The following is a 13,489-nucleotide window of genomic DNA, read 5'->3' on the forward strand; positions in this document are numbered from 1 at the left end:
TTTCTGCTTTCTTACAGAAAACATGTTTTTCCTTCTTTTGTTGACTCTAATGAAGTACAGGAGGAGGAGATTTATCCACCTGTTAATGTCATGGTCGGTTTTTAGTATGTTGAAGCAGAGTGGAATGGGAAAAGAAGAAGTACGCAATTTTGGTGGCAATGAAATTACGTGCACCACATGCGTTGAAACAAAATCTCCACGTGCTTCATATTTTGCTTTCCTCTAACTGAATAAGTAATTACCGACCAAAATACTTTTTAGTTATCCCTTTACCTTGATTGAATTGTGTGGATGATGAGTGTAGTTATTAAGAACTGTTTTCTCTTCATTATCAGATGCTTGCTGCCACTACTTTCAGACTGTTTCATTGCCTTTAATGGAAGCAGTTTCACGTTATTATATATCCAGTTATTTAAACTTAATAAAGTGCATAAGTTTTAAACATTCCTATTAGTTATGATTTGGTTAAATATGGTTTATTTAGTCATAATTTATCTCAATCGTAGTTAATTTAAATAATTTTTTTACATTAAACTGAAAGAACGGTTCATATACACGATGATCGATGAAGATTGCTGGTAAAAAGGTAGAACTGCAATTACGGCCATGAACAACAAGAAGACTACAATTTCAAAATTCAACTCGGGGCTATACACACAGAAGGTTTCTGAACCATTGGTTAAACTATACAGTAAAAATGAATTGAATTGTGGCATTTTTTTATATGACGTAATTATTACAAACAAATTGAGATGGTTGGAGACGAAGGGAATCCATCTAACATGGGACGATGGATTCGAAGCAGTGTAACCCGTCGAACTCGGGAGCAAACCTGGGCCTCAAACGGGCCGGGTTTTGCTTGGATCCATCGGTGGATGATTGGTTCGGATCTTTTCCGGCGGTTTTAGAGTCGGCGGAGGAAGAAGTGGCGTCGGAGTTGGGTCCTTTTACCGGGCCTAGGCCCAAAGCGAACCTCCAGTTGTGGCCCTCCGCGATCTCGAAGTGGCTGAACATAGACATGAACATGTTGTTGTGTTCTGAGGATTTTGAAAACAGGTGTCTGTTATTTTGCTGAGGTTGTTGTGTGTGCAACGATGCAAGGATGATACGTGAGTATTTATATTGGATTAGACGAATAGGTGGAAAGGAAGAGTCGTGGGAAATTTGATTTGGATTTTTCAAGAAGTTTCTGCACTTATGCGGTGTTTGGCTGGACGCGGCTAGAAGTTTCGTTGCATTGACACGTAGTTGAATCATTTCGGTCAACCTTCACCTTCGTTGACTCCTCTTATGGACAACCAACTTTGATTCAACTCACTCTTCTCCTTACACGCTTCACCAACAACTATCTCATCTTTATACCTTATTACAACACATTAATTGAAAATTACTATAATAATACAATAATCGTTGCATATTGGTTAGTGATAATGTAAAAGCCTTGCTATCACACATCTATAATTACCGAGAATTCATCTCCCTTACTCAACTTCTTCTTCCTATTCATCTCTACCTAACTCTATAAACCTGCATCTTTCAATTTTTGCACCCAATCCTCCTCCACTACAAGAACAATCTACCGCACGGGCAATACAGAGAAGAAAATGATATCAAAGTGCACTCTCCATTGATTTTCACATCCACTTAAATTGTAGTGTCTTTTATTTTAATATTTCTTCTATATCTTCGTACACATATTCTTTTGAATGTGTATCTGGATACATTATCTTTATTGCTTATTATTCTCTGAAATCTTTCCTAGTTTATCAATTATAATGATAATATATTAGAATATTTTTTAACGGTTGAATCGTATCGAACTATTAATGATAATGTAATTACTCATCATAATTAGACAATAATAATTAAAACATTCAAGAATTTCTTCTTCTAGATCCCACATCATACTTAGAATGTTTACTCAAGAGTCACACCTTGTTCGGAACAGTTCATAGTCCCTTGACCTCAAGTCCAATAATTTAAAGAAGTTTATTTAGTAAAATAAATTATGTAAGTCTTTTTGAATAATTCTTCTTAATGTTCAACTAAATGAGTTGCCTGATTCATATTGACTCTAAGCTATTTTGATCAAGACTTGAATCCAACAATTAAAAAAGAAAATTGATTCGTACATGTATTCTTAACCATTGTTTTTCGCTTGTGGTTGCTAGTCACTAAAAAATCTTTATATCATTATCAAACTTTTGAAAATCATCACGTTGTAATAAAAAATATTTACACCATATAAAATGATTGATCTTAATATGTGACCATTGCGGTCATCATGTAGGCGGTCTTACGCTTTGCGCTACGTAGGCACTCTTACGCTTTATGGTTGTCACATAGGTAGTCTCATGCTTTGCATACGCCACATTGGCACTCTCACGCTTTATAGTTGTCACATAGGCAGTCTCATGCTTTGCATACGCCACATAGTTAATCTCATGCTCTACCTATATAAATAAAATTGCCACATTAAATACTTAAAAAAATAATAAAATAAAATATTGATAAAAAAAAATATAAAAAAATTATTATGAAAAATCCCCTATATATAATTATACATATAATATAAAATTAAATTAAAAAAAACAGCTAATTTACCCATCTCCTGTAGCCCAGATACTAAAATGCTCAAACAATCTACCAAAATATAATTATTAAATAAGATTTACACTTTAATTGGATTTGGAGAAAAAGAAATAAAGAAAACAAAATATGTATAGATAAATTCCACAAATAGTATAAAATGAATGTTTAATATAATTTATATAATTTGATTGATTTCATAGTACTTTATATAATTCCTATAATTTCCTGAATAAAAAGAAGTTGCTGTGGTTGTTTTGTGTTTAATTGATAAATGAATCTATAGCAAATTAATGAATTCATTTAATGGTTAATGTTCACCATCATTAAAGTGTGGATAATTTGCTTGGTGATAAAGTCTGACTTGTTTGTATAACTGTGTGACATATGATACTGATGTAATATGAATAGTTTTGGTAAAATTAATTTTAAATCACTTGTAGAATTTTAAACATTTATTTTATGTCAAAGTAGAATTGAATCCAGTATTAAACTTAACATGCCCTAATCTTGATTATAGACCAAGCTTGTTTAGAACTAAAATGGTTCAAAAATAAAAAAATTTAATAGTGTTATCAAATTTTGACTTTTTATAATTTTATAATTTTTTATTTTATTTTGATAATTAAATTATTACACTAATCAGCAATAAGAAAGAAGAAGAATACTGCATCAAAATTCAACTTCAGATTTTCAAGTCTCTTAGAAACACAATTAGATCAGCACAATACATGGCTTTTTCTCAAGAACATAACCACTAATAAAAATGAATTGAATTCGCTAAGATTATAAGTTGTGAGTTTAAACGAATTGAGATCAGAGACTAAAGGAATCCATCTAACAGGGTAAGATAGATTCAAAACAGTGTAACCCATCAAACTCCGGCGCAAATCTGGGTTTCAAACGGGTCGGGTTTTGTTTGGGTCCAGCTGCCGGCGATGGATTCGGATCTTTTCCGGCGGTTTTGGACTCAGCGGTGGAAGAAGTGCCTTGGGTGTTGGGTTTGGAAGACAATCCTTTGGGGCCCGTGCCCAAGGAAAAACCCCACTTCTGGCCCTGTCGGATCTCGAAGTGGCTGAACATAGACATCATCGTGATGTTGTTAAGGAAGTGGTGGATCTGTCTGAGGTGGTAGTTGTGTTCTCTGCAACTATAGCATAGGAATGAGAAGTATTTATATTGAATTAGAGGAAAAGGGTGCGAAGAAAGGGTAGTGGACTCTGGTAGAAGTTTGTGTGGTTGACACGAAGTTGAATCGTTTACTGGTTCAACCTTTATCTTGTAATGGTAAGCCAAGTTTGATTCAATTTAATTTTCCATAAATTTCTTGACTCTTCTCCATACGCGCTTCTCCTCCAAACACCTCATCACACAGAGATAAGTCTTACTAGTATAATATGATTTATTCTTTTTTTAGGTTTACGTTTCATTTTTTCATTTTGTCTGTTCAAGTCAATCCAAATATAGACTGTTTTGTAAATTAGATCAAAGGTGATAGCAGTTTGCATGATTAAGGTACAATTTCTTTACGCTTTTGATGAAGGCAAAAACCATATAACACTCCCACCTGTCATACAAAGTGCAACCTGATTAAATCAATTACGGGGTCTATGTGCAATGGATAACAATGACCAAGTTTGTTTTTGTCGAATTCTTTATTGCACCTGAGCCTTAGGTATTATATTATGCCTTGCAATATAATTTATATTCTTTTATAAGAAAATTGTAAGATCAAGTGTAAAAATAATCGCATGAGACAATCGTTGAATTTTCTAATTGAAATCAACCGATGATTTTGATGAAAAGGTTTTTTCGTCATGGATATTACTTTTGAAATCTGAAAGCATAATTGCAATTTTGGAATTTGCTCAGATGGTTAAGGATTTTATGTGAAGGGGTAATTTTCGTTGGAATTAATTGTATGATAGATTTATAATTATTAAAGTGATGAAATATTTATGTTTTATTTAGTTTTAAATTAATGATAAATTTCATATTAATTACATATAAAATGGATGTTAAATTATAAATTATTAATTTATAAATAAATTGAAATTTATTATTATAAGGTATTTATGGATTATTCAAAGGTTGATTAGTTATTTTTATAAGTGTTATTAGCTTTATTTATATATCCAAAGATAATTAATATTTCTAGTTAATATATATGTCTTGCCGAATAATGTTGTGTATTAATGTATCACCCAAAGGTGAACATTAGTATGCATAAAATGCTTGTTTGTTATTTGAATTTGTATTAAATGTGTAATTTATGACTCAAAACATTAATGTTAAGCATGTATTAACTACAATATTTGTTCTTGTATCTTTACATCTGCATGTTACGTCTCTTCCCGTATTTAGTGAATTAAATTTTTTAGTGAACATGTCCAATTTCACAAATTGAGAAACACGCAGCTATTACTGATGCTAGTAACAATGAAAAGAAAGCTCATTATAAGGTTTGGAAAGTTCAAACCGACTTAGCTTGATGATGTTTATGCGAATGAGCATAACAAGTAGTATTAAGTCAGCTCTACCCAAAATTGAGAGTGCAAAAGAATTTATAAGATTTGTAGAAGAGCACTCTCAAACTATTGATAAGTTTCTTGTCGAAACATTAATGAGTACCTTATCTACCATGAAATTTGATGGTTCTCGTATTATGTATGAACATGTTATTGAGATGACAAATATTGCAGCAAAACTTAAGTATCTTGGAATGACAGTGGATGAAAATTTTCTTGTGCAGTTCATCTTGATCTCATTACCGTTTGAGTACGGCTCTTTTTAAATCAACTGTAATACCAAGACAAATGCAATATGCATGAATTGCGCAATATGTTAGTTCAGGAAGAGACCAAACTTAATAATCAAGGAAACCACTCCATTCATTATGTGAATAATCAGGGAGCTAGAAAGAAAGTTCATAAGAAACATGAAAAAGGTAAAGGACCATCAAAGATTAACGAGTCCTCTACTAAAACCTATAAGAAAAATGACACATGTCATTTATGTGGGAAATCTGGACATTTCTACAAGGGTTGCCCTAAACGTAAAGTTTGGTTCGAAAAGAAAGGGGAGCATAATGCTTATGTATGTTTTGAATCAAACTTAACTAAAGTTCCACATAATACTTGGTGGATTGATTATGGATTTACAACTCATGTTTCTAATATGATGCAGGGATTCCTTTCAACCCGATTCATAAACCCAAATGAGAAGTTTGTTTTCATGGGGAATAAAGTGAAAGTTTTAGTGAAAGCTGTCGGGGCTTATCATTTAATCCTTGACACTATATTTCATTTAGACTTGTTTGATACTTTTTATGTACCTAGTATTTTTAGGAATTTAGTTTGTTTGTTGTTGGATACTCTTTTAAGTTTGGGAATAATTATTTCAATTTATATAAGCATGCTTGTATGGTTGGATCTGATACACTTTTTGATGGTTTATATAAATTGAATCTTGATAATTTATATGTTGAAACTCTTATGACCTCGCATCATAATGTTGGTACTAAACGTAGTTTAGTGAATGAATGTTCTTTTTACTTATGACAAGCGTTTGGAACACATTTCCAAAGAAAGGATGCAAAGATTAGTAAAAAAATGAAATACTTTCGAATCTATATTTTACTGATTTGAATGCATGTGTGGAATGTATTAAAGGCAAACAAACAAAACACAAAAAGAAATGAGTCACAAGAAGCACTCAACTTCTTGAAATTGTACACATGGATATATGTGGACATTTTTTTATTTAAATTCCTTCTACAAAAAAATGTATTTTATCACTTTTATTGATGATTTTTCATATTATGGTTATGTTTATCTACTACGTACATGAGAAATCTCAAGCAGTGAATGCCTTGGAAATGTACATAAATAAAGTGGAAAGGCAATTAAACGAAAATGTGGAAATTGATAGGTCAGATAGAGATGGTGAATATTATGGAAAGTATGGTGAAAGTGGACAACACTTTGATCCATTTGTTAAGTTCCTTGAGAAACGAGGTATTTGTTCTCAATACACAATGTCAGGTACACCACAACAAAATGGTGTGTCAAAAAGGCGTAATCGAACCTTAATGGATATGATTAACAGCATGTTAAGTAAATCATCTTTACCTGTATCAATGTGAATGTATGCTTTAAAAACTGCCATGTATTTTGTTGAACAAGATTCCTAGTAAGGCAGTTCAAAATACACCTTTTGAATTGTTGATAGGTATGAACCCAATTTGAGACACCTGCATGTTTAGGGTTGTCATACAAAAATTAAAATATACAATTCGCAAAAAAAGAAACTGGATGCAAGAATAATTAGTGAATATTTCATTGGTTATTTAGCAAAGTTAAAAGTATATATGCTTTACTATATAGCCATGGTACAAGAATTATTGAAATTGGAAATGTTCGATTCATTGAGAATGGTGAAACTAATGGGAGTGAAACTTCACGAAATGTGGAGATTAAGGAAGTTAGATTACAAGTTCCTTTAACTAGTACTTATACTTCAAAATTTGTTGTTCCTCATGTTGTTGAACCACACAATGATGAAGAAGAAGAACAACAAATTATTGATCCCGATATTAATAATGAACATATAGTAGAACAACCACAAGAAATAATATTAAAAAGATCTCAAAGAGAAAGGAAATTTGTTATTTCAAATTGTTATATGGTTTATCTACAAGAGTCAGAAAATGACTTAGGCATTGATAATGATCCAATTTCTTTTTCAGAAGCCATAAATGGTGATGATTATGATAAGTAGTTAGATGCCATGAAAGATGGACTTAAATCAATGGGACAAAATGATGTATGAGACCTTATGGAATTGTCAAAATGATGCAAAAGAGTTGGGTGTAAATGGGTCTTTAAGACTAAATGTGACTATAATGGTAATATTGAACGTTACAATGCTAACTTGTTGCTAAAGATTTTACTTAGAAGGATGACATTGACTATAAGAATGATATTGATTATAAGGATGACATTGACTATAAGAAAATATTTTTCTTATGCGGCAGACCCACAGGTTACCTCTTACGCGGGACAAACTAGTAAAATAAATTCATACCCCTTACACAGGGCGGACCAACCTAACCCACATTTTACGGACCAAGAACATAACATACCTCTGCGAAACGGGTCAACCCACATTGTCACTTATAATTCAAACTCTCCGCATAAAAACACACAAGAACACTCTTTCATAAGAAATGAGCATAAAGCATAAGAATAAAGAAAAATAAGTACTAGAAAAAATTAACCTTCAAACTCTCAGTTTGAAACTGCAAAAAAAAGTTTTAAAAAAATATTTTTAATAAATTAATCCTTTATAATATAATTTAATTTTATTAAAATTATATTTTGTAAATAAATAATTGAAACAAATATTAATATATTATTTTAATAATATATTGAAATAAATTATTTTATTCTCATTTTAAAATATAATTTTTTATATATTAAAATTTATAATAATTTAAAATTTATTTTAAGTTTATTTACATTTTTAAAAATCATTTTTTTACATTAATTTTTTAAAAAATAATATTTTTATCAATTGGGAAAAATTAAAATCACGATTAGGAAATTTTTCTTCCATTGTAAGTGATTAATTATTTTTTTTATTAGTGTTGGAAGTAATACTTAGGTTTTGAATTTATTAAATTTTCTTTTAATTATATTATTCTTCTATATGGTTGATAAATATAAGAGTTTAGTCACTTTTAACTTATTCAATAGAGATTTATTTAATATTGGAAAATATTTTTATACCTAAAATATTGAAAATAACATTTAAAAGAAAATTAATACAAGAAACAAGTTATATTTGAATTAAGATTCGTGGTTTTCTTTATCGGCAGATTCGTTTATGATGATGACTGAGATTTATTTATTTGAACTTTTTTTTAATTAATATTAGTTTATGAGTATTTTTGTATGTGAAACTCACCCTAATGGCTTTTTTACCTTCTTACCAATTCTTTAACCTTCAATAAATTGTTAATAGCTTAGAATATAGACTTGTTTATCTTGTTTTAATTTTTTTTTATCTTTTCTATTTTTTTATCTTTCCGTCTCCCCTATTCATCTTTTATTCTTATTATTATTACTAGCAGGAACACAGGCACGTCAGTGTCTGTGTATCCGCATTTTTTATTTTTGTTTCTTTAGTATTTTTTTTTTCAAAAACAATTTCTCTTAATAAAATTAAAATGAGAAGTTAAAGGATATACAATTAAAGAGTAGGTTAATAAAATAGTGGAGAGCGGTAATTAAAAGTTATATATGGCAAAGAGAATGAATGAATTTATTTATTTCCATGAAAGTTAAAAGGAAAAGAGAAAAGAAAGTGAGAAGTATGGTAAAAAAAACGTGTTATGTGTAGTGGAGAGAGAGAGTGGGGAGTAGGTACCTATATATGAGAGAGAAGGTGGGAAGTAAGATAATCATAAAATCCGTTTCTTAAATCAATTTTAATAAAAAAGAATATTAGTTTAAATAAAAAAAAGTAACGTAACAAATTTCCACTTTCCCACTAGAGTGGTCCACAAAATATTACAAATATTTTTAATTTTTTATTGAATAGAGGAGAAGATCTTTAAAACAAGAAAGTAACTAATCAATCTATCTACTCTCTCCACTCTCAGTTAAATAATAACAAATAAAATAAATTTTAAAATTATTTTATTAATTTTTGAAATTATAAAATGTCCAAATAACCAAAATAAATTAATACAATAAATTATTAAGTAAGGATAAAATGGAAAAAAAATTAAGAACAGTTAAGAGGGGAATAAGAAATGACATAATAACCATAATATAATAATAAAATTAAATATTAATATAAGGATAAAATAGGAAAAAAAATTAAGAGCAGTTAAGAGGGGAATTCCTTTTATATATAGGTATAGATTATTATTTATTCTTGTAATTAAAGTGAAATATTTAATTTTAAACTTTTTTAATAAATAAGTAAAATTTCATGGACACGAACACTATGATAGTCCTTTTTGATAGTCCTTTTTGGATTCAATACTTGTTTTTTAAAAATTCATTCTTCTACTGGTAAACTTATTACTATAAAAAAATTCATCCCTCAACAAAATGTAAACAAAATATAATCATATACTAAAAAGAGAATATTGGAACAGAATAATGAATATTAGTGAAAGAGGATGGTAATAATAATAATTTGAGTTCATAATTAAAAAATTATTCCAAATTTATTAAATTATCGTGCAAAATAACAAAAATATAATTGATTAACTGTAAAAAAAATTAAAAGAAATATTTTAGATTAAATAAACTATCTAATTTATATAATTAAAAAATTATTTACTTTCCATTTTTTTTTCTTTTTCACCCAAACCCAACCCAGTTAAAAATAAAATAAGACTCCCTTATTTTAGGATCTGACATGAATAGTTGAAATAAAGTGAATTATAAAAACTAATCAAATACCTGCACATTATATTATACATGTATTTTGTTTATCATTTCAATTTTTTAAGCTATTTTTGAAGTTATGTTGCACCATAATATCATCAAAATATTTTTTTTCCATGTTAAAATTTGATAATACACTCATTTTGTATAAATTTAATTTTTTTGTTAATTAAATAATTCCATCATACTCACCTTTTTTTAATGTACTTACTACATTTCTAACACGTTTTATTTGGCATAAAAAAAATGCACAAAGTTGAAGAAAATCTATAGACAAGATTAAAAAATAAAAAGAAATAAAAAGTGTGAATACAAGCGTTAAAATGTTAATAATAATCTCATTTAAAATTTATTAAAAAAGTAAGAAGATGTTTTTTTTTATCAAATACTGATTTTAAAAATTTCTTAAAATACATCTTTTTTAAAATAAAATTTATATTTACTCGTTTAATAAGGAAACGTAGTGAGCCAGCCCAAATAACCTCGAAGGCCCATGTAATAGGAAACCAAACAAAAGGAAACCCTACTTAGACTCTACCAACATTATATATTCAATCGTCCTCCTCGCCAAAACCCTAGTTTCATTTCTCTACAACTTCGCAAGCAGCAGCTTCTACTCGATCCGGCCATGGCTGCTATGGATTCTGGTGTTCAGGGTTGCATCTTATCCGTTTTAATTCTCCACGACGAGGAAATCGCAGTCACGGTTAGTTTACTATTTCATCCTAACCCTTCTTCTTCCATTATTATTCTCCCTCAATCGTAGATCTCAATTTCTGTGTTCCTTTTTAGGCTGAGAAGATCAACGCTTTGTTGAAGGCTTCCAATGTCTCCACAGAGTCCTACTGGCCAAGCCTCTTCGCTAAGCTCTCTCAGAATAAGAACATCGAAGACCTCATCTTGAACGCTGGTGGCGGAGGTGCCGCTGTCGCCGTCGCGGCTCCCGCTGCCGGTGGTGCTGGTGCCGCTGCTGCAGCACCTGCTGTTGAGGAAAAGAAGGTAAAGGGTCTTGAATATACACCTAACAATATTGAAAATGCTTTAAGATTATTGATGTGATTGTGATGTTTAATGTTAGATATAGTTTCAAAAACCAGGACTCAATTGAATATGCTAGTTTGAGTCATACTGATTAACTCAATCTTCCCATCTTCTAGGGAGAGGAATAATTGCATATTTAGAAATTGTATTTTTTGAGCAGGAAATTAATTAGACCCAAATGATATTTTGCTGCATAAACATGCCCCATGAGATTTAAACCTAAAATGCAACTCTAACCTAAAGTTTCTCGCTGCTCTTGTTGTGATTGACATTGATAGCAGACCCAGTTTGACTACATGGAATTTTTTTAAACTTGTAATTAAGTAGTGTTTGTTTTTCTACATTATGTATGGTCAAAAACTTTAAGGCATGTTTTGTAATATTTTTGGAAATCTTATATGCTTTTATAGGTAATGGCTATATGTAGTAACATGCATTGCACAAACATTTTGATTCCACTTGAATGTTTAGTGTTAGCAGTATGCACTGCCCAGACATTTGGTACCTTTTGTTTGGTTCTTGTGTTGTGTTTATTATTTATCTTCCCCTTCTATTCATTATTTATTCAAGGTTGCTTTCAATTTGTGTTTACAGGAAGAAGTGAAGGAAGAAAGTGATGACGACATGGGATTTGGTTTGTTTGATTAGGTCTTTTTAAATAGTTGTAGCCAGTTTTTGAGTATTTGAATTTGAAACATGTTTTGTTCTATAGAATTTTTATTGCTGAGATTCTTAACCATGATTTTTGGTGGGTTTTTAATATATCTGTTGCAATTAAATTTCTGATCAACCTATTTATTTTATTGTTTTACTCTTTGCTAGTAATTTCATTTTGAAAGATTTCAGGTGGTTTTCTGCCTAATGACTGTTGTAAAATGAATATCGGTTTAGTATTTAGTGTGGTAGTACCACACGCCATAGTCTTTTTGAGGTGAGATCTCTGCATACATTTTCAGTTCGAATACTGAATTATACCTTACGCTTGATGGTGTCTTCAGATATCTCTTAATGGAATTACAGTTTTGAAATTTAAACTAATAGCCCGTGTCATTTTGGTTTGCGTTTTCGCTCGAGGGGTTTCCCCCTTTTTAATATAATTGGTATAGATGTTTTAACAAAACTGAGGGCAAATATCCTTATCAAAGAGTCTTTCTGTTGGTCAGATGAATTCAAGATAATTTTATGAAACGCTAGTGAGGGCTATCATTTAATGTGAAGGAAATTGTTTTTTCCTTTTGTTTCGATACTCTTCAAGGTTATTCGATATTGCTGACAATGGTATTTTTAGTTTTAAATATCCTTGTTTAAGTCTCTTCGATATTGCTGACTATGGTTATTCGATATACTATGTACAAGGAAATGTGTAGCTGTTGTATTAATTTAGGCGTATATGGATGAAAAAAGTCAGTAAGATGACTTTGAAATCATGTAGTTTTCGAAAAAATTTGAGAGACCTAATATATTTGAAAGGCTAATTTAGGAGTTGAGGAAGGAATCCAGTTTGAGGTCCTAAAATTTTGGCTGAAGTAATATTTAACCAAGTTGGACTTGGATTTCTAAGATCCGTCTTTATATAAATGGGGATTCTAGGTGATTAAAGTCGTCCACTAAACATGATTTCAAGTTCTTTCAATGACCTGATTTTTGTGTTAAATTCAGCTAAGGAAGTTCTGCTCATCTCATTTTCGCCTTTACATACCTTCTGGCTTCACATGATATCATTTCCAAGTAGTCATTTTGAAAAAGTATATTTTGAAAATAAATAATTTATAATTAATCTAACAAAAGTTAATATTTAGGTAAATTTTCCAAGTATTTACTATTTGTTCTAAAGCTTTCCTGAAACCAAAATATGGGGAAAGCTTTGGTAAAATTGAAATTGGGTCAAAACTTTCTGAATTCAATATTCCATAATACAATTTAAATTATTCTCTTTCGTTTCTTAAGCATTAATTTTATTATGAAATGTTTCTAACGACTAATATAAATTTTTTAATTATCAGTTTTGAGTTATATATTTTAAATTTTTTACTCAATTTTTTTCTATCATGCTTAGAGAATATATAATCTGAAATTTATTTAATATATCTTACATAACATTAACACTGTTTAGAAAGTGTAAATATTTTAGGGGATTATTTTATTCATTCTAGACTGGAGGTACACAAGAAGATAATAATTTAAAAAATGTAAAGAAGATAATAAAACAGAGAAACAGTGTAAAGGAGGTATTCTTAATTTTTTTTTAAAGTTTTATCACTTAATGCGTTAAGACAGAGAAAATATTTCAATGAAAATATGTATCTTTCTTCATAGAAAATTTGTTTATATTTTAAAACATTTATACATAAAATACCCTAAGGTTTTCTTTTGGACCATAAAATATGAGAATAGGC

At 29.8% G+C, this 13,489-nt stretch overlaps 3 protein-coding genes across 3 annotated transcripts; 1 reads left to right on the forward strand and 2 right to left on the reverse strand.

The window, feature by feature from the left end:
• Nucleotides 1-506: 506 nt before the first annotated feature.
• LOC150025157 (uncharacterized) lies at nucleotides 507-1,166 on the reverse strand. Its single transcript, XM_090295414.1, has one exon. It carries the CDS (start codon nucleotides 1,024-1,026, stop codon nucleotides 778-780), a length of 249 nt encoding a protein of 82 aa, XP_090151540.1. The 5' UTR covers nucleotides 1,027-1,166; the 3' UTR covers nucleotides 507-777.
• Nucleotides 1,167-3,257: 2,091 nt separating this feature from the next.
• LOC150025158 (uncharacterized) lies at nucleotides 3,258-3,888 on the reverse strand. The gene has a single exon (XM_090295415.1). It carries the CDS (start codon nucleotides 3,679-3,681, stop codon nucleotides 3,427-3,429), a length of 255 nt encoding a protein of 84 aa, XP_090151541.1. The 5' UTR covers nucleotides 3,682-3,888; the 3' UTR covers nucleotides 3,258-3,426.
• A 6,741-nt stretch (nucleotides 3,889-10,629) lies between these two features.
• On the forward strand, nucleotides 10,630-11,883 carry LOC137820701 (60S acidic ribosomal protein family). Its single transcript, XM_068624900.2, has 3 exons — nucleotides 10,630-10,758; nucleotides 10,845-11,051; nucleotides 11,688-11,883. The coding sequence occupies exons 1-3, from the start codon at nucleotides 10,681-10,683 to the stop codon at nucleotides 11,739-11,741; spliced, it is 339 nt and encodes a 112-aa protein (XP_068481001.1). The 5' UTR covers nucleotides 10,630-10,680; the 3' UTR covers nucleotides 11,742-11,883.
• Nucleotides 11,884-13,489: the final 1,606 nt, after the last annotated feature.

This window comes from Phaseolus vulgaris, chromosome 9, assembly GCF_051622355.1.
Source record: "Phaseolus vulgaris cultivar YP4 chromosome 9, ASM5162235v1, whole genome shotgun sequence".
In the NCBI taxonomy this organism is placed as follows: Eukaryota; Viridiplantae; Streptophyta; class Magnoliopsida; order Fabales; family Fabaceae; genus Phaseolus; species Phaseolus vulgaris.

Coding starts and splice junctions, on each gene's coding strand:
- LOC150025157 (XM_090295414.1), bottom strand. CDS start 1,026: ATGTTCATGTCTATGTTCAGCCACTTCGAGATCGCGGAGGGCCACAAC.
- LOC150025158 (XM_090295415.1), bottom strand. CDS start 3,681: ATGATGTCTATGTTCAGCCACTTCGAGATCCGACAGGGCCAGAAGTGG.
- LOC137820701 (XM_068624900.2), top strand. CDS start 10,681: ATGGCTGCTATGGATTCTGGTGTTCAGGGTTGCATCTTATCCGTTTTA. Junction 10,759..10,844: donor ACGAGGAAATCGCAGTCACG/GTTAGTTTACTA, acceptor GTTCCTTTTTAG/GCTGAGAAGATCAACGCTTT. Junction 11,052..11,687: donor CTGCTGTTGAGGAAAAGAAG/GTAAAGGGTCTT, acceptor TTGTGTTTACAG/GAAGAAGTGAAGGAAGAAAG.